The sequence below is a fragment of the Corythoichthys intestinalis genome, chromosome 1 (genome assembly GCF_030265065.1).
Source record: "Corythoichthys intestinalis isolate RoL2023-P3 chromosome 1, ASM3026506v1, whole genome shotgun sequence".
NCBI lineage: Eukaryota > Metazoa > Chordata > Actinopteri > Syngnathiformes > Syngnathidae > Corythoichthys > Corythoichthys intestinalis.
Window position 1 is genome coordinate 42,553,822 of NC_080395.1, and position 21,098 is coordinate 42,574,919.

Below are 21,098 nucleotides of genomic sequence, written 5' to 3' on the forward strand. Positions count from 1 at the left end.
CTAAAGGTTGTGCTACCAAGTATTTGGCTGAGGGTGTCAATACTTTTGTCCGGCCCATTTTTTGATTTTTGTGTAAAATGATAATGATTTAATTTTTTTTCATTCTCTTTCGTGTTTTTTCATTGCAAGCAAAATAAATGAAGATATTAATACCAAAGTATTTGTAATTGCAATCATTTTCTGGGAGAAATTGAGCATTATCTGACAAAATTGCAGGGGTGCCAATACTTTTGGCCAGCACTGTAGATCATGTGTGTATACCTATATATACAGATTGTCTTTTACAATATCCTCTGGTGCTTTGCTGCTTGTAACGCATACCTGTCAAAATGTCTATCCCTGTCAATGGCAGCCAATGACTTAATACTTGAAAATAAAATAATAAATACATTTTCAAAATACAATATTTTTTTACCTGATTCCGATCCTCTGCAGTTGGAATCTAAACTATCATTTGCTTTGTGATGAAGTTTGAAGTTTATTGTTCACATTTTAAATGTCCTGATCGTATAGAAAGGATAACACAGTTTGTAACATGTGCATGCCATCATCCTGAATATGTATGACATGTTAGACTACACCATCTGTTGCCCACAAGAGATGGATAGAGAGGTCAAAACCTTGTGTGCGACTCTTTGTCTGTATTGCAAATGAGAAAAAAAATATTTGGAGGATTGTTCTGAGTGATTGGGGGGGGTAGATTCAAGAATTTTAGTAGTACATTGTTACATTCCTTTCGTTCTGGTTATCATCACGCCGCAGGGGTGCTGGAGCTTATCCCAGCTAACTATCGGCATGAGGCAGGGTTCAGCCTGAACTGATTGCCAGCCAATTGCAGGGCACATACTGTAGACAAAAAAAAAACATTCATACTTTCATACAATTACAGTATGGAAAATTTGGAGTACCCAATCAGTCTACCGTGCATGTTTGTAGGATACCGAAGTACCTGTAGTAAACCCACACGTGCATAGGGAGAACATGCAAATTCCACACATGATGGCCAGAGCCCCGATTTAACCCTTGAAATAAGAACTGTAAGGCAGACTTGCTAATCACGCAACGATTGTGCCGCCTGTGGTAGTGCACTTATTCGTTAGTCATTTTTAATTGGTAAAACATGATTATTTCCAATCCAATGTCATTGAAAGTTATGTGAAGATGTTGTAGGTTTTTTTGTTTGTTTGTTTGTTTGTTTGTTTTGAAAAAAGTATATATATTTGCCAAGCTGTCTGGTTTTCCTACAAAAGTTTAAACTCTTTGAAAGTCTTTAAATCTACAAAAATGCCATAACATCAGAACACACGAGAATGTTATTTCTAACATTCATATGAACACCGCAATGTTCTCAAGAGGTAAACAACGGGCATTCATTACTGGAAGACTGATTGATTCTGTTTAATGAGAAATACATGAACATTTTCAGTCTTGTCGCCGCTTTTCGCATTGTTCCATAATGGCTCCATATTAATGAGACTCTTTCTGTAGTACATTGGTGACCTGCCAATGGGACACTGAAATTATGCCTTATGTCATAAAAGTTCTTTACATTGTTTAAACAGAGAAATCTTGAATAATCAAGCAGTCTTGTTCCACGTCAACACTAGCGTCATTTAATTACACTCAATGATAACACTTTCGCCAAGCTTATAAAAGAACACTATAAGAATAATTGACTTTAATACAATTTTAATACATTAGCTGCTACTGCTTCTTCATATTTATCATGATGCAGTGATAGTGCATTCACATCTGACCTCTGACCTTTGAGCTGTCACGTGATCTGTCGTCCATTCCACTCATTCCACTACGAAGGTTTTCATAACGCTACCTCAAAAGTTTGGAGGTGCACGGTGGTTGCACCAACACAGCAAAGGAATAAAGACAGGAGAGATTAATATACTCATGCCACAATTGTTATGAAACCATTTAAGAGTATTAGGATCCCACACACGCACTCGTGTGCGGATATAGTCCCGCTCACTAACTGAAGAAGGAACAATTCACAAATAAATCTTAGTTTATGCAATAAAACGAACTGTAATTGTAGTGTTTGAATATTATTAATGATAACCCATTATAGGGGAACTCATTTAACTCATTGGCTGCCATTCACAGTGATAGACGTCCAATCCTTTTTGACTGGGAGGGAAGGCAGCAATCATTCTATGGCACTACAAGATGAGCGTTCATAGCCAATCTTCTAAGTGTAAAGGATTTGGACGTCTATCGTTGTCAGTGGAAGCCAATGAATTAAATACTATGATTTTTGTTTTAAATTTACCTTTAGTGTTATTGGGAGCCAGAACTAGAGTGCATTTCAGTTATTATTCATTTAACTTTGATTAATTTTTGAATTGTTGAAAAATAATAATATTGTAAGAATTGGCGTCCACATTTATGCACATCGCTTATTTGGTCATGGAGGACACACTTGTACATTAAATTTAGAAATTGTGGCATACATGACCTTAAATGTGATGTCCACCAATGTGGACGCCAGGTCTTTATGTGTTTAGTTTTTTTTTTAATTACCAAAAATACTTTTTCTTCACAGTGTTAAAGAACAATACTAGTATGTTAGTGAAGGGGAAATCTTTTGAATAAATTGAATTTTGAGCTATTGTTTACATTTTTAAATGAGACTGTAAAAAATTATAGTAAATTTAAAAAATAAATAATTGAAAAAAAATTAGAATAAAATAAAAGGTACCTGAGATAGGCCATAACATTTTTTGAGTGGTTGAATACAAGTATTTTTTTCATATAGAGCTGAAAAACAAATGAAAGTTTATATCTGTAGAGAGCAAAAAACAGCCCACATAGCCAGAATATGCATGTTTAAAATTAGAAAATTAAGGAACCATAACTGCTAATCTCGTTTAAAATGAGATTAGTCAATTACTTAAGTGAGTGTTTTGACTAAATATGACTGTGTTAACCTAACGGCTGCAATTGATGACGCTAGATGTCATATCCATCTTGACTGGGACGGTCTGCCAGCCCGGGTCAAATCCAATCGAATTTGACTGGGGGACTGGCAGACCCTCCTACTCAAGACAGATTCGACGTCTAGCACCGTCAATGGCAGTGAAACAAAATCACTCCATGCAAGCTACCCCTCTTCAAATGGATTTGATGTACAATATATTGCTATCAATGGCAGTGAATGAGTAAATATTCATGTACTCTTTGTTTTCATTATACCTTCTGTCAAAAGCTGGCATCTGTTTTCCGTTTACTTATCTTGACCAAAAGTATATGTCAATTAGTTTGTCTTCTTTCTGAGAGCGTGGTATTTAATCTGATCGTGCTAAAATACATTTTAAAGCTGTAGGCAAAGACACAATGAGTCTTTCTGACTCGCTCTCAGAAATCCTGATTTTAGGATTGAGACCTAATCACAAACGCTCCTGACCTGTGATCCGCGTTCATGTGTTTGGATCAACTCTCTCCGACTGTTGACTGTCATTGCGACTTAAAAGAATAAAGCTGGTATTATTATTATTATCCTGATCTGGTCACCTATATGCAGAGAGGGCTTGCGGGTAATTGATGTTGCTGGGTGGTCTCAGGTTGGAATATACAATAAAATAGACAGTACTGTACGCTCTGTGTGTTAAAGAAGCAGCTAAACTAATGTCTCTCAGCAAAAATGTTTTCTAGATTTCATTGTGAAATGAAGAAACTAGATCCTGAGCAGCACTAACAAAGCGCCACACGTTGGAAGGATGATTGTGGTGATAGAAGGACTCCATCGATATGTTCTCCCCTTTAGTGTCTCTTGGTTGGTCTGATCTGAGGTGGGAGGAGTAAGGGGAGCAGGCACAGTGCTGGGTACGAGGGTGGTGAGGCTGGCACACAAGTCATAGAGGTTTCCGGAGAACCGGGCCTTCCTCGATTCTTGTCTTAGGGACTCCCATATTGCTGCTGCTTCTTTGGGACAGCCTGACATGGCCACGTTGGCACAAGTATGAAACTCATTCCAAGACCTTCAAGAAATGAGAAAGTCAAATTGGGTGTGGAGTTGTATTTAAATACTGTCAAATAAAAATAGTTAGTTAGTGTAAGTGAAATATATATAATATAGTGAAATAAATAGTACACAACTGAAATAATGTGTTTACAAAATCATGCACATACATTCGCAAAAGGGGACGTGGCTATGTTCCGAATAAACTAATCACATTCAAACTCATGTTAAATGGGCATCAGTTCACATGTGCTACTATTTACTGTAAATCCAAATATGTTTTTGAAGGCTTTTCCAGCTTTACGTTTTGTGCAAATTCAAAACGTTCATAATTCCTTGTATTAGTCAACGAACATACATTATTCAACATACAGCATAACAATTGTCAAGCTTTAATAAGCAGCCACAACACCATATAAAACTACATTACATAATCGAATGACAAGCAAAACAAAATATTTCGTCTTCAAACTTCTTGTATATAACCAAGAAGGCATGCCAGGATGATATGAAAGTGTTGCAGTAGTTTAACTAATGAACAAAATTCAACTTGAGAGAAGCAAAGTCAAGTTTAAGAAATTATTATCAAAATAACAAGAACTGTCAATACTTTACCTACAGTATTTGTGCATTGCCAATGCATTGTGCCTATGGTGCTGAAAGTGTTGACATTTTTCCAAAAATTGTTGAAATGTTTATCAAAGCATTAAAGAGAACAATGATTATTATATTCACAATAGAAAACAAGTTCATTAATTTTTTATAGTAAATGTAAATTGTTTTATGTTGAGAGTGCATGTGCATGGATCCACTAGATTGGGCATGTCTGTAACTTGATGGGGGAAAAAATCATATCATATTCTTGACTAAGGATTTCATAATTCATGCATCAGAGGCTTACATTTCTTTTTTTGGGGGGGGGGGGTTATTTGTTTAATTTCTGCTTCATGTAACTGTGAGAACATTTGTTTTATCAAACTTCATATTTGAAATGTAAATTATGATTCATGTAAAGTGTGTCCCGGAACATGTATGCAACCCTGGCTGTTACTATAACTTTTTTTTTTTTTTTTTTTTTAATCAGGTTACAAGAAAGCAGTGAATTATGTTATGGGCTTGACTTGGCACTGTCTAACAGTTTTAGATAAGAATGTCTAGGGCAAATGTGCAGTGGCAGGAAAAAGTATCTGCGACTTTTAGAATTTCTCACATTTCTGCATAAAATCACCATCAAATGTGGTCTCATTTTTGTCAATATTACACAGATGTAAGAACATTGTCTGCTTCAACTAAAACCACCCAAACATTTATAGGTTTTCATATTTTAATGAGGATAGTATGCAAACGATGACAGAAGGGGACAAAATAAGTAAGTGAACCATCACATTTAATATTTTGTGCCCCCCCCCCCGCCCCCCCGCCCCCCCCTTTGGCAGCGATAATTTCAACCAAACGCTTCCTCTAGCTGCAGATCAGTCTGGCTCATCGATAAAGACTAATCTTGGCCCATTCTTCTCTAAAAAACCGCTATAGTTCAGTATGATTCCTGGGGTGTCTGGCATGATCGCTTCCTTTAGGTCATGCCACAGCATTTCAATGGGGTTCAAGTCTGGACTTTGACTTGGCCACTCCAGAACGTGTATTTTGTTCTTCTGAAATCATTTGGAAGTTGATTTATTTCTGTGTTTTGGATCATTGTCTTGTTGCAGCATTCATCTTCTTTTTAGCTTCAATTGTCTGACAGAGGGCCTCAGGTTTTCCTGCAAAGCTTTTTAATTTATTCTTCCATTATTGATTGCAAGTTGTCCAGGCCCTGAGGCAGAAAAACAGCCCCAAATCATGATGCTTCCTCCACTATGTGTCACGGTGGCGATGAGGTGTTGATGTTGGTGAGCTGTTCCATTTTTCCTCCACACATGACGTTGTGTGTTACTCGCAAACAATTCAACTTTGGTTTAATCAGTCCACAATATATTTTGCCAAAACTTCTGTGAGCGTCCAAGTGCCTTTTGCGAACATTAAACAAGGAACTTTGTTTTTTTTTAGATAGCTGTGGCTTCCTCCTTGGACTCCTCCCATGAACACCATTCTTAGCCATAGTTTTACATATGGTTGATGTGTGCACAGAGATATTGGAATGTGCCAGTGATTTCTGTAAGTCTTTAGCAGACACTCTAGGATTCTTTTTTTACCTCGCTGAGAATTCTGTGCTGAACTCTTGGCGTTATCTTTGGTGGATGACCACTCCTTGGGAGAGAAGCAACAGTGCCAAACTCTCTCAGTTTGTAACAACTTCTCTGACTATCAATTGATGAACATCCAGACTTTTAGAGATAGTTTTGTATCTTTTCCCAGCTTTATACAAATTAACAATCCTTGATCGCAGGTCTTCAGACAGCTCTTTTGACCGAGCCATGACGCATGTCAGACTGCTTCTCATCAAGGCAATTCTTACCAGGTATGTGTTTTATAGTGGGCAGGGCAGCTTTAAATCATTCATCAGTGATTGGTCACACACCTTACTTAAATTGTTTGGTAAAAATTGGTTTCAATTGCTCTTTAAGTCTCCTTGGGCAGATGGTTCACGTACTTATTTTTCCCCCTTCTGTCATTGTTTGCATGCTCTTCTCATTGAAATATGAAAACCTATAAATGTTTGGGTGGTTTTAGTTAAAGCAGACACTGTTTTTACATCTGTGTGAGTTTGACAAAGATCAGATCACATTTGATGGTGATTTTATGCAGAAATGTTAGAAATTCCCAAAGGTTCAGATACTTTTTCATACCACTGAATGTCCTATCTTTTTTTTTTCAGAATTTTATAACATTGTTAACCTTAAATTAATGTATCATTGTGCTACATGTATTCTTGTTAAATGGACATATACAGTATGATCAGAATTAGATTAGCTTTTTCTCTTTACTTAGCTATTAAATAGGTTTGTCCTCTTTGTCTGCAGTAACAGCTAGCTAGACAGCTATAGCTTTACTCCTGAGAAAAAGCTAACATTAAAACGCAGGTTTTGAGATAATGCATGTAAGTATTGTACAAACTATTGAGATAATCAAGCCTTTAATAACATATTACATAATACTGATGAATATGTTGCAGAAAATGAAACTCAAATGTCCTCGATTCTGGAATAGACCGGCGTGATCTTATATCTATTGTATTGTTTTTATTTTTGTTTGCGAGTTTAATCTGTAAGGTACACATAACACCACAAAAGTGAAAAATTTCTTCCAAAACCCTAATTTTACTTCCGTCCATCCATTTTCTACACTCAGGTGAGCTGAAGAGTATCCTAGCTGACTTTTAATGAAAGGCAGGGTACACACCGGGCTGGTCGCCAGTGAGTAAATGAATTAGTTCAATGCTGACAAGCAAATTCTCACCTGCAGATTGTGCTTATATCCTGGACACCCTGGTCTTTTTGCATGTCCACCAAACTGTCTCCAAGTGTCAGTAAACACTGAGCAAAACTCTTGTAGATGGATCCACACGAAACAGCAATTGCGGCTCCGTTACACACTGGAACCAAGCCTGGCAGACGAGAAAAAAGTTAACAAAAAAGTATATTTGCAACGCGTGCACATTGTGCACATGTGTTCAAAGGAATAGGACTTCACATAGACAGTTGGGGGATTTCATGTAGTTTGGTCAAATACAATGTCCATATGCTTGTAAGGATCAAATAGATGCAAAAATATGTTGTGTTGTATTCATCTGGAAGGATTACACATTGTGAAAGCCTAAGTCATTGTGGCCTTACATAAGCGCTGCCTCACTGCACTGATGAGACGCAAAAACACAACCCTCTATTTCTTTTGGAAAGCTTTATTTAAGCAAGATTTTGCGACTTGGATAGTGGGATTTGCTCTCATTTTGTAACACTGTCTAATAGGACAAAAGCAAAGCAGTATGTGCTCCAGTTCTTGTGGGTTACTGGGGTCAAAGACAAAGTACATTAACTACTACTACTATAATTTCACAAAAATGTTAAAATTATTCCTCTAAATCTTTGACTTTGTTCTATGCTTAACTTTAATGCTCTAGCAACCTTTAAGAAAATATTGTGTATACATCGAGAAGATCGTATTGAAGTTACAACTAACTTCTAACTAATGTTCAATAACTTCAATATAGTTCTTCGGATGTAACCATTACTAAGGGCATTCATTTTACTAACTGGCTTCCATTGATGGTGCTAGACTTCCAATCCATTTTGACTGGGAGGGTTGCATTGGACATCAAGCACCATCAGTGGTACTGAAACATCAGCATCCATAGCCGGTCCTCCCAGTGTAAATGAACTGGATGTCTGTTTGAGTCATTTTTAATAAATAATAAATATTTCCTTTTTTTTTTTTTTTTTTTTTTATTATTATAATGCTTGTTTTGTTTTTTCAACTTTTCAAATTAAAAGAGTAGGCAGTAAATATTGTCTGATATATTTTAATTCATTTTTGTTTCTGTTTTTTAAACAGCTTCAATAAAAATAAGATACAACTGTTTGATTTGTTATATTCATTTTTTAATGAATAACAAAAAAAATGTTTTTTTGTTTTTTTTAAGGTTAACGTTATTTGTTCTTAATTCTATTTTATGTATTATCAACTTTACAGTGTTAATGGTGGCCATAACCAGAGTGTATTTCTATCTTTATTATTAATTTCATTATTATAACTGTTTTTATTAATATTGATTAATTTATCATTTCATCTAGGCCAATTCATAAAATATGCCCTGTTTATGTTATCAAATATATCACTTTTTGGGTCCTGCAGGCCACACAAAATGTAAATTAACAAAAGTAGTCGCTTAACTAGTGGGAGTTTGACTTTTGTGCGAGGGAGCGGGGAGCAAAACATGTTGATGACCCCCAAACACAGTGTCAGCAATGAAATTAACTTACAATATATACTAGTGCTGTCAAACGATTAAAAATTTTAATCGAGTTAATTACAGCTTAAAAACTAATTAATCGTAATTAATCGCAATTCAAACCATCTATAAACTATGCCATATTTTTTCCGTAAATTATTGGTGGAATGGAAAGATAAGACACAAGATGGATATATATATTCAATATGCGGTACATAAGGACTGTATTTGTGTCTATTATAACAATAAATCAACAAGATGGCATTAACATTATTAACATTCTGTTAAAGCGATCCATGGATAGAAAGATAAATGTTAGTACAAGTTATAGAAATCTTATATTAAAACCCCTCTTAATGTTTTCGTTTTAATAAAATTTGTAAAATTTTCAATCAAAAAATAAACTAGTAGCCCGACATTGTTGATGTTAATAATTACTTACACAATGCTCATGGGTGCTGAAGCCTATAAAATCAGTCACACCCAAGCGCCAGCAGAGGGCAGCAAAACTTCACAAAACACAATTAACAAGTGGGCATTTGACTGTACTGTCATTTAAATTTGTCTGAGCGGGGCGTGTGCGTTAATTGCATCAAATATTTTAACGTGACTAATTTTAAAAAATAATTGCCGCCCGTTAACGCGATAATTTTGACAGCCCTAATATATACTGTATACAGTATACGTCCTGACACTGTTTGTGTTCAAACCTCGGTTTAAGCTTAGTTGTCACTGAAGCTTTTGAAAGCTTAGGTTTAAAAGGTATTCTAAATCATCATGCCTCCTCAGTTGTAGTTTTGGCTAAGCAAAGCAAAGAATAGTCTCAAAGCAGCTAGTCACAGGATCTGTTTGAAAAATAATTTTGAGCTGCTATGAAATACTTTGTAGGATTCTTGTTCATTTAATTTTTGTTGTTTGTTTTATTGCTTTTCAACTTTTATTGACAACATTTTAACGGCTAGGTCTTTATTTTAAAGGGGAAGTTCAGAATTTTTGACATTAGGCTTAAACTTCGAGTTATCGGGGGTTTGATTGGTCGGTGGAGTTCATTTCATCAAATTCCGTGCTTATGTCAAAAATTCTGAACTTCCCCTTTAAATTCATCTATAGGAAAGTGAATTACATGCAATGGAATCCCATAGAAATATGAAACATGCAGTTTTTCAGTAAAAATAACAAGGAAAGGTTCTCCAAATTCACAAACAGACTAATTCTGGGGCTCGCTGTATGTTCATTTATTGGTAGTATAGGGTACTATTCTTTGATACTGTCAATCAAAATTTAGCATTATCTTTCAAAGGGTAGAATTTCAACACAATCCTTGTACTTGTTCCCTTTGTAGTTACAGACGCTCTGCTAAGTAAATGTATATCTCAATCCTTTTGACAAACAAATTTGCACTATGGTACAAAACCATGAACAACCATCACTGTTAACATATGGTCCAATATAAATTTTTGGGATAAAAAATTGCATTTCAAGCAGCTTTATTTACACTTACATGTGAAATTACACCCATGAATAATATAACACATTTTTTTAAATCAGTGTTACACTCCTGTCATGTTATGTTATAAAGAAGTTACCCAAAATACTTTTTGAACAACTTGACTAACTATCCATAATCACTAAACACTAAAAATAGAGAAAACAATTGCAACAGTTCTAGGATTGTGGCAATTTTTGCAATTGCATTCAAGTCAAACAGAAAGATCTTACTGATGGAGAAGGCGATGGGCAGCAGTAGAACCGTGACGCCTGGCCGGGACTTCATCATTGGGCTCAGCAGAGACCCGTGGCGATGAGTCCCTCCTCCGACACAGAGGCACAGATGTCACGCTCCTGTTGAATGGAAATCCACAAAAATGTCGAGCTTTTTGCCACCATCCGTTGGGAATTCATGAGATTGCAAAAGTACACAACGCTCAGAGGACCAAGCTTGCTGGATTAGTGTGTGTGTGTGTGTGTGTGTGTGTGTGTGTGTGTGTGTGTGTGTGTGTGTGTGTGTGTGTGTGTGTGTGTGTGTGTGTGTGTGTGTGTGTGTGTGTGTGTGTGTGTGTATGTGAGTGTGTGTGTGTGGGGGGGGGGGGGCGTCATGAAAGGGTTGGACCAATGGCAGCATACATCCCAACGCAGCATGCTGGATTAAAGCATTCTAATTTCCGGTCTTTAGTATTTAGTACCTTTATTGACATACACAAAAAATACATATAGTGAGACATTGTAATAGTGTGCATAACAAACACTGATCTGTAACACAATCCTGCTTTTACAACTATGGATTGGGAAATGTAAAACAACATGATTATGAGTCGGTTTTCCCCTTCATGTGAACAGATGGTGTTGCAATACAGATGAGAGTGGCCCACCTGAGTCTTCAATGTGAGAGAAGAGTATCCTTTGAGAGTAGACGCAATCCACGTGGGACTCATGCAAAGCCTGTTTGTGTGGCTCATGGAAGAGGACAAAAATGAAACTTTTTTTTTTTTTTTTTTTAGAATGTTATTCCCAATCTTCAAACATGTACAGTGTGCACTTGGAACTTGGAAATACTCTCTAACAGGGACGGTGGTTAGTTACTGAGTGAACATCTATTCAGAAGTTGGCACTTATGATTTTTAAAACCCTTCTTAGAACAAGTAAGTGACTATTGTTGGTCATTTCCCACCCGCCCTTTTTTTTTATATATATAATTTTTGTGGGGGGACACTCAAGGCTTTCAACTATTCATGGGACAAGTGACTATTTTCGCTTATTTATAAAAAACTTAAATAATAACAATTATTGTGATGTTATTATTTTTTAAATAATTAATCATTATTGTATTTTTATATTTTTTTATAATCATAAATACATTCATACTGTATATTTATACAGTGCGAATAAAAACAAATTGAGTACAATTAAAATTAATAAACATCGTATAATACCCTATATATACTGTATATATACATTTTTTAGTTTTTTTTTTTTTTTTTTAATTCATAGTATTTAAAACACAGCCCGTGATTGACAATGATAGACATTCAGTTCATTTAAACTGGGAGGACCGTCTGTGAATGCTCATGTTTCAACACCACTGACGGTGCTACACGTCCAAACCATTTTCACTGGGAGAGGCTGGCAGCAATCATTCACTGCCAGCCTAAATTTGGCAGCCAGTGAGTTCAATAATAGCCCAACAAAGCGTATTTTCTTACCTTATCTCAACATCTTCTTTCTCTGTACTTCTTGGCCTTTAAATCATGTGCTACACCAGCCTACAGATGGCTCACAGTACTGTGCATTAGTGTAAATCCTGGTTCACATCTGTAAACTGACGGAGGAGGAATGGCTGCCCATTGTTAATCTGTGGTTTAATACAACCATTAACTGAAGACTAATCTGTCTGTGTCTGAAGCCACTGGCCTGAATCAATACATCATCGTGGAAGCTACTTTGGCGGCAGCTGTTTGTTTGTTTAGCAGACACATTTCACACCATCCGCTTGTAGATATGCTTAAAACATATTCATGAATTATGTAGCTGTATTAAACCACTAATTTTAGGAGGGATTTGAGCACACTTTTTGTTATGGCTTTTTTTTTTTTTACTTCCAGATAAAAATTATCAAGCGTAAGAATGTTTTTACAGTGCAATGACAGGGAACATACACACAATATTTCCTGCATTTATGCAATGCACTGAATAGAAATACTCTATTTAAATACACTCTAGAAATCTTTTTATACAATTCATGTTTACTTAACTCAGGGGTTCTCATAGTTCTTTGTTCCAAGAGCTACTTTTCAGGGAAACATCCTCCCGCGGCGATAAATTTTTAAATCCATTGAAACTGAGAGTTGGAGTGGGACTACACGGATTTGTTGGCTGAAAGAAATGTCCAATTCCTTTTGGTAGTATTTTTTTCCTTTCATTTTTTCCCACATTTGTAGAAAATAAAATAGTAAAAAAAAAAATTTTTTTTTAAAAGATAACTTGAAAAATATTTTAGATGAAAAAAAAACAACAAAATTGTATTTCTTCATTGAAAATGAACAACAAATATTGTTTTAAAAAAAATAATAATTGTATTAGAAACAAATGTACTTACATAGTCTTATTTTAAAAAATAAGCATTCACAAAAAAAGCTGAGAAAAAAAATTGTAAATAATCTGATCTCTGTAGTTATCGGAAGCATATGATTCTTTGTGATGGATCAAATATCTAATTTTGACTTTTTTTTCTCAATGTGAGGTTGAATGGTTTCAGTGCTGCCAACTTCTCCAACTAACAATGGACTGGACGTCTTTTGCTGTCAAAGGCACTGAAATATTATCGTCCATCATTCCCAGTGAAAATGGATTGGACGTTCATGAATGAAAGCCATTGAGTTAAACGTACAAAATACACTTTTAAATATCTATACTAGCACAAGATAAATCGATAACAAAAACATTGTTCAAACAGTATGCAGAAATGGAGGGGGGAAATTATATTTAAAAACATGAAATAGGTCTTTGGACAACAATAGAGCATCAGTTTTCTGTATTAAATATTCACAATTTCTCAGTGAATTGAATGGAAAGGGAATTCTTTCATATGAGAAATCACAAGCTATGTTATTTTAGTTTGTACAAATATACAATAACGAAATAATTCAATTGAATACAAAGAGTTTAACCATTTTTTAGACCACCTGGAGGTAGACTCAAGATCTCGCCCGCTTTGTTTTTGTTCTTCTTGGCGAGGACATTAACTAGAATTGCTCGTGAAATTATTCGTGGGCAGATCAGAATTAGTTATAATAGCTGTATACAGTAAGTTGTATACGCATCGATCTGATCTGGCTGATTAACTAGCTTAATTAATTGTGGAATTATTGTTGCCTGTAGGTTTCGAGTTAGCCAATAGAGTGCATTACTGCTCTTTGGATGTGCTTATCCTGTTTCTGGGGTGATGAGACGTTTAGAGAGCTTTCGTTGTCTTTAGCTTTGGTTCGTTTAAACTTTTTTTGTTTTTGCTTCCATTCAAAAGAAATCATCCTGCACCTTCAGTGTGTTGGTCCTGTTTTGAGGCAGTTTCCATGGAAAATGTCAACAGTACTCTGCATTGAGCAAAACCATAAAACTTCTATAAATTTTACTATACAATAATCAAAGACAGAAAAACATTGCTGTCTTTCTTCAATTGGATATTTGGTGAATGATACACTTACAAAACAAAACAAATTATAAACGGTCAAATACCTGACACATAATTGAAAAAAGGAAGTACAGTACTGTATTTGCTTGATTCCTTGCCCAATCGACAGTGGTCAAGGTACTTGGCCTGAATTAAAGGTTTGTGTTGTAATAATGGCGGCCTTTGAAAAAGAAGGTAGTGTCGGTTTGATTGGCGGGGCTGGATTAAAGCATTATGTAACGAGGAAGCAGGAAAAAAAATCCAGATGAGATTAGCGTCTGGGCCCTCACTCTGTAGCATATTCACTCTTTCATCCAATGTTACTCTTAACATCATATCATCGTTGTGATTTTAACAGGTGTAATTTTATTCCCCTTGTAACTCAGAATACTCATATTTCAATAATTTTCCCCATTGGAATGAATGAATTCAAGCAGATTAATCCCTTTCAGTCCTCTAAATGAAACCAAAGTTTCAGATAAAAGTAGCACTATACATCTTGAAAACTCTTTTGTTGGAATACTTTCTTATTTGCTTCAACCTGCTATTTGTTGTACAGTGTATTGTTGCCACCAGAAGAGTGTTAGTATCCTAGTTTAGTTGTCTCGTACATTTAACCCTTTTATGCAGGAATTATGATTTTTTTTTTTTTTTTTAAATGTTTTTATTATTCATTTTTGACAGGGGTCATAAATGTGCAGTCCAGGGGCCAAATGTAGCCCGCGGGACAATATTTTTTGGCCCCCATTTTACATCCATTTGTTGTATTAGTGTTGCCCGCATGTATTTTGTGATGGGCAATTACATATATATTTTTAAAGTAAATATATTGAATTAGTTGAAGGATCCATTTATGGGGAAAATAACAATTACTGTATTTAACAAGTAATAAAAAAAATTATCAAAGACTTTTAAAAATACTCAAATTCCAAAAATGCCTCGAGTAATAAAAGTATAAATAATTCTAAATAAAATGAAATAAAAAATGGAAAAAAAAAAAAAAAAAACTTCCAAAAATGAAATAAATTGAAAAGAAGAAGGATATAAATTGTGGCCTGTGTGTATTCACAGTATTTGCTCTGGGAATTTTGTGTTTTGTGACCTCAAATAGCCAAACTTTGGCTGCAATTGACAGCAATAGATGGTAAGGGCTGGATGCGATCATTGACCGCTTTCAGCCCGTCCCAGTTAAACGGGATCGGCGATCTATCGCTGTCATGAGATCTTTTTCATTTCAATTTCCCTCTTTTATTAACTACCACAACACACTCTTTGACCTGAGCTGGCAGTGAGTGAGTTACGCCAATGATAACTTTTGAATAGATGTCCCCTGCCACTGAAAGGGTTAAAAACCTTTAAATAATACTATCCCAGTCCCAAGGCACCAAGCTGGCGATAGAAATCTAATCCTTGTGAAACGGGAAGGGTTGGTAGTCCTGTTAAAATGGATAAAACATCTATTCCAGTAAATTGCAACCATTGAGTTATTGTAATTTCTTCAGCTAGATGGGCTGAAAGAAGTCAAACAGATCTACTTCAAAATGCAATTTAATGTGATAACTGTCAATCCAAAAATCAGTAATGTCCATATGTAACATGTGCATAGAAGCACTTCTTGTGATGCAGCCATTAATAAAATTGTGCGAAGGGCCAAACACCTCACCGTCCACAGGGACATTAAATGCACCAGACACACAAAAACAAGCACTTATGAATGACATAAGCAGCATGTTGATATGTTGAACCTTTAGTCTCTAAAATCCACAATGGAAACACACTTAATGCAAAAAGCTTCTGTTGAAAAAACTTCATCTATATTCATATTGCAAACAGAAATAAAAAATTATAGCAAAAATATTAATTTGGAAGAGTGGGCTGAGATTTTCAATGCTTTATACAGGTTTTCCCAAAACAAGTATATGTGTCAGTTTTTATTGGATCAAAAATCCCTCTAAAATACATAAAACATTTAATTGATCTGGCACAAAATGTAAATTGAAATAAATAACTTTTTTGTCGTTGATTTTTCACGAGTACAAAACATATTTCAAATTTATGTCTTAATTTTCAGATGAATAAGTTCAGCAAAGCCTGTCTAAATGCATTCGAAAATTTCATTGACGTCGAATTTTCAATCAGGCCAGTTTTCAGAGGATCGGAATCGGGTGAAAATGATCAGGTTTGTAATAATAATTTTTTTTTAACTCTATTTGTTTTTCATTTTTTTAGGGGCTAAAAAGTAAGAAAATAATCCAGAAATACAATGGCATTGCCAAAAGAAAAATATATACGTACTGTATATATACGTTTTATATTCCGCAAGTCCAACTTTTATTCAATTCTTTTTTTTAAATTGGTATCTGCAGATTCTCAAAATGAGGTGACTCGGAATCAGGTGCAAAAATATGCGATCGAGACATCCCAAATTGAAACGTGAATATCCTGGACTATAAATATTCTGTCTTGATGCTCATCAATATTTTAGTTAGTTTAACTTGCAAGGATATGCAAACTATAACTGTAAAGTAGATGAAATAGCATCTAAAGATAATTGACATGATGGAAAGCCGTTGGAGTATTTATTTACATCAAAATCACCAATATCCAGATCATATACTAGTAAGACAATTAAGCACGCTAGCAGCAAGAATAACAGATTTGGCCTAACAGTATGCAAAATAACCTTATTAATAACCAACTGCAATTCATTTAACATTACAAGGCCAAACTAGTAGACGTCACACGCAAGTTGCCATCTGGTTCTTATAGCAGCAACAAAATGCTCACTATTTAAAATTAGTGTCCTCCAATGGTATATGAAAAGTCATTCTACAAGTGTGTTTAATTTTCTGAGTCTACTCGAGCAGTTTAATTATTTGACTACTTTGGTATACTAATAAAACAACTACAGAACTTGTTACAAGTAAGTCAAAACTTCACTCAATGACAAATATGTGCTTTTTGTTTTACGAAGTTGTCCTACTGGTGTGATGTATTGTGTCACAACTTAGGAAATGCCCAAACAGCTATATGGACAGCCGGCCAAGCTTTGGTAGAATACATGCTACCAGTTTTAATTCTAACATATTCTACTTATTTGTAAGATTTTGTGTTTCATTGTGACAACTAGTAGAATGTAGATGTCAACAATATAGATTGGACCTATCATTCGGTAGTAAAACAAATGTAACTTATAGTCATTTACTATAGTTTTCCCTGGTTGTTCTACTACTATGCGGATTTTGAGTGTACTGTACCTTAAGCGGAATTACTGTATAAAGAAAGTCAAATAAATAGATCAAAATCCTTCTTGTAACAGTTGAGGCCCACTGAAAATTCATTCAATTCATTTTCCCCATAGCCCAGCTTGCCCCCCAAAATACATATTCAAAATGTATCACAAATATTTTGTGACGAAATCATCCCGAATCATAAATTTGCTTCATCAACTGAATTGCAAATGCTCAAACGGCTTTCGACTTGTCACTATCAGTTATACAGAACTACAGCTAGACATCTTTATGCACGAGCAGGGCTTCAAAATAATCAACTCTGCAGATATTGAAAATACATTTTTGTACAAAGGCTCAGTTCCACTTGTCTCTGTTTACATTTTCTTGTTGACGTTGAGAGGCACCGGATGGCCGCCGAGCAGCCGGTCCCGCTCCCGCACATCCTCCAGCAGCTTGGCCTCCATCACCCGGAGCTGGCGAATGGTGGCCTTCATCTCCTTCATCTTCACCTCCATGAGGGCGATGATGTCCCGCTGCTCGTTGAGTTTGCGCAGCAGCTCGGCCGACGTTGTGCCGGTGGTCAGCGAGTACGAGTGGTCCAGCGGGCTGCTGGTCACGCTGACGTACTGAACGACTGCCTGCTTCGCCTCCGCCGATGAAGGGTCGTCCGCAGCGACGGCAAGTTCGTCGGACGATTCGATGGGCGCGGTGAACGGCGCTTCGGTGGCCACGGGCAGCCGCGCCGTGCCCAGATACTCCCCGTTTTGACCGATCTGCACAACCGTGATGCTGTCGTCGTTGGCCTCGCCGCCGGTGACCTCGGCCGTGTTCCCCAATACGGTGTTAATAACCAGGCCGGTGGTGGCGGCGGAGGTGGCTCCGGCGGGGGCTACAGCCGAGGACAGCTTCTTACCTCTGCCACGCCGATTCCTGCGCTCGTTGACGCCCCTCAGAGGGAAAAGCGAAGGCACGCGGATACTGTAGGTTTTCCTCCCGCCGACGAAGTGCACGCTGCACACGCGGTGCCCCGTGGTGGGTTGGAAGGTGCTAAAACAGCCGCTGACCCCGGCCCGGGAGATGTTCCTCAGCCACAATTCTCTGAGCGCTGTGTCCTTCGGGAAGGTGTAGAAGCGCAGATCGCGGTCCCGATGTGAATTGCTGTAGCAGCCGGGTACACAGCAGGTGAATCCAGGCATGTTGACGCCGATAGCCAGCAAAATCAATCCGCACGTATAATTTATAGGATTTTCTTTATTGTGTGCGTTATCTTTCTGAGCGGCCTGTAGCCGGAACTACACGTCCCACAACGCTAACTACTTCCTGTTTATTTTCCACCGGACGAAGCCAATTTTTGGCTGTGCCGGAGTTTAAATAAAAGCTGCTTTTGGCGGTCTGCGCGCCCATAAAATGTACTGTTGTAATTCGAGGGTAGCATTTTGTTCAAAGAAATATACGATTAGTTATACTTCTTCGTTTGGATGACAACGAAACAGTCCACCATTTAGGACTAAAAATCCCATAGTGCTTTGCGATGCGATGTATGTGCACGACTACTAAAAACCTACTGCCGCCACCGACCATTTTGTAGCATTACACTTGAATGCTTGTCAACAAGTTAACCCTTTCTGAGACAATGGTCAATAATGTACAACTTTTCATGAATTGATTTTTCCCTATATGAATTAAGACCTTTAACCCCTTCTAGGGCAAAATAAATATTAGCAATGTGTCATTGTATTATTTTTATATGATAAATGAATACATTCAAAATTAAATTGAAAATACACTTGTTACGGCCCCTAGTAACAATATAAATGTACATTTTCACAACTCATTGCATGCCATTGATGGTGATAGACGTTCGATTCAAACAGCGCCAATGAGTGCCCTGTGGGGTTTAGAAACTGCATGAAAGGGTTAGTATTTTTAAATGGTCTTACTCATTTTCCAAGCCGTTTATCTTCATGAAGATCCCAGGCGTTAGTCTTATTCAGTTACGTAGTTCTCAAATAAGGGAGAGCAGTGTTGGCTGTCACAATTCTCTTTGAAAAGCTGACGAGAATTTTCTGCAGTTATTTGGGGCTAAATAGTCTTTATTTAGAAGTGTCCATATCAAACAAGCAGCCCCCTGCATTAATCAGGTAACATTACTAGGCCCTGGGTGAACCCTGCCGTATTTAATGTCTCAGTCATAACATTCCTCAGAATGCACATGACTTGTACCAAAAAAAAAAAAAAAAAAAAAAAAAAAAGATTTGAACACCATGGATCTAAACGGTTCTCCATTTACTTCTAAAAAATAAATTTCAAATTTTAAAAAGGTAAATCCGATTTTTGCTGCTCTTAACAGCATGATTGAAAATTGGATATGACGAGAACATCCGTTTTATCTTAGGGAACCAATATTCACACGCACATTTTAATTGACCAACTTTGTGTTCGTGTCAGTGCAGAATAATCACTGGCAATCCCTCCAGTTCAAATGTATTCGTCATCTAATGACACCAATACCTTGAGAGCAAGCACAATGATGAAATATTTATTTTTTTAAAATTTAAAAACTGTCTGCATTTACATTTTCTCAAGTTTCCAAGGTTCCCTTTGTCAACCAGGGTTGGGAACCTCCTGGTACAATACACAGCTCACGATAACCATCTCACAATATGGCGATACAAGCTATCCTTCTGCTGCAAGTTTATCGCTAGGAGGCATCCAATCCATGAGCTGGGAGGGTGGCAGCGAATGAACCCCTTCCACTTCAAACAGGCCCCACTTTGGCAGTCAATGCCAGGCAACGAGGTCATTTTAGGCCATTACCTGTTGATTTTCAGGCAATTCCTGCCTATTTTGGGTTACAGAACAGGAAGTGATCCAGGAATAGGCAGTGACTAAAACTCAAGAAGTGACCTGTAAATGCCCCAAAATGAACAGCCCCACCCCCCATTTCAGGCAATTGCGTTCATTTTTAAAAATAGTTGTTCTGCTTACAACACCTTGAAGGTGTGGGACAAAAATCCCACCCAGACTTCGCAATTATCATGCAAATACAAAAGTGACTTGTAAATGCCCAGGAAATCGGAAAGTGACTGCGAATGCTCTGGTTTCGAACGAACAAACGTTCATTCACCTTTTTTTTAATTTATTTAAATAAACCTTGACACCTTTTTAAACGATATTTCGATTCTTTGCATAAGCATATCGATAACCTTTCAGGGATGCAAAGTATCATGATATATCACCATTCAGATATTTTGTCACACCCCTATTGTCAACCTATCCAAGTTTGTTCTTTAAGCTTGCCTCTGCAAACTGCCAGTTTCACACTAATCTGTGACTGCAATTTGAATATTTAACCTTAAACTCTTGTTAGGGTTACTCTAACAACTTTCAGCAGCAGCTTAAAATAAACACTGGCTCAAAGCCTTGTATGAAATCTTTATTGAAGGATTGGTTGAAGATATATGTCCACTTGCTTACAGAGCAATTCTACAAATACTGCCCAGGATCTGCAAAAAGCAGACATGCATGTTATGATAAATAATTTGTCATCAACTACTTACAAAGACACGTGTAAGCAAGCTCCAGGTACTTGTAGGTGCCTCTACAGGGGTCTCCAAACAAAGAGTTGCTGGCTTTAATACTACAGGTGTTTTTGTTATTACACCTGTCAATGCAGAAGAGGTTTACTAATATGCTAAATATATTGTACAATTGAGGGCCACGCGTCCGTACTTTGTGGCGACGATATTCGTTTGGTGCGAGCATTCCGTGTTTTGTATTTCATGAGGAGGCCTTCTAAATGCACATATTTTCCGGTCACGGCGACCATAGTCCTCACCCAAG

General features: G+C 36.8%; 2 protein-coding genes across 4 annotated transcripts; both read right to left on the minus strand.

Moving 5' to 3' along the window:
* Window positions 1-762: 762 nt before the first annotated feature.
* nrn1lb (neuritin 1-like b) lies at window positions 763-19,391 on the minus strand. 3 transcript variants are annotated; one of them, XM_057854483.1, is made up of 4 exons: window positions 19,196-19,391; window positions 10,578-10,700; window positions 7,370-7,517; window positions 763-3,992 (listed from the first exon to the last, which is right to left on the minus strand). In XM_057854483.1, the coding sequence occupies exons 2-4, from the start codon at window positions 10,633-10,635 to the stop codon at window positions 3,689-3,691; spliced, it is 510 nt and encodes a 169-aa protein (XP_057710466.1). In that variant the 5' UTR covers window positions 10,636-10,700; window positions 19,196-19,391; the 3' UTR covers window positions 763-3,688. The 3 variants fall into 3 exon arrangements, with proteins under 3 accessions (XP_057710466.1, XP_057710476.1, XP_057710455.1); XM_057854493.1 differs by lacking the exon at window positions 19,196-19,391 and adding an exon at window positions 11,228-11,360; XM_057854472.1 differs by lacking the exon at window positions 19,196-19,391 and having other exon boundaries at window positions 10,578-10,819.
* Window positions 15,540-18,764, minus strand: thap11 (THAP domain containing 11). The gene has a single exon (XM_057854459.1). The coding sequence runs from the start codon at window positions 18,449-18,451 to the stop codon at window positions 17,630-17,632; it is 822 nt and encodes a 273-aa protein (XP_057710442.1). The 5' UTR covers window positions 18,452-18,764; the 3' UTR covers window positions 15,540-17,629.
* Window positions 19,392-21,098: the final 1,707 nt, after the last annotated feature.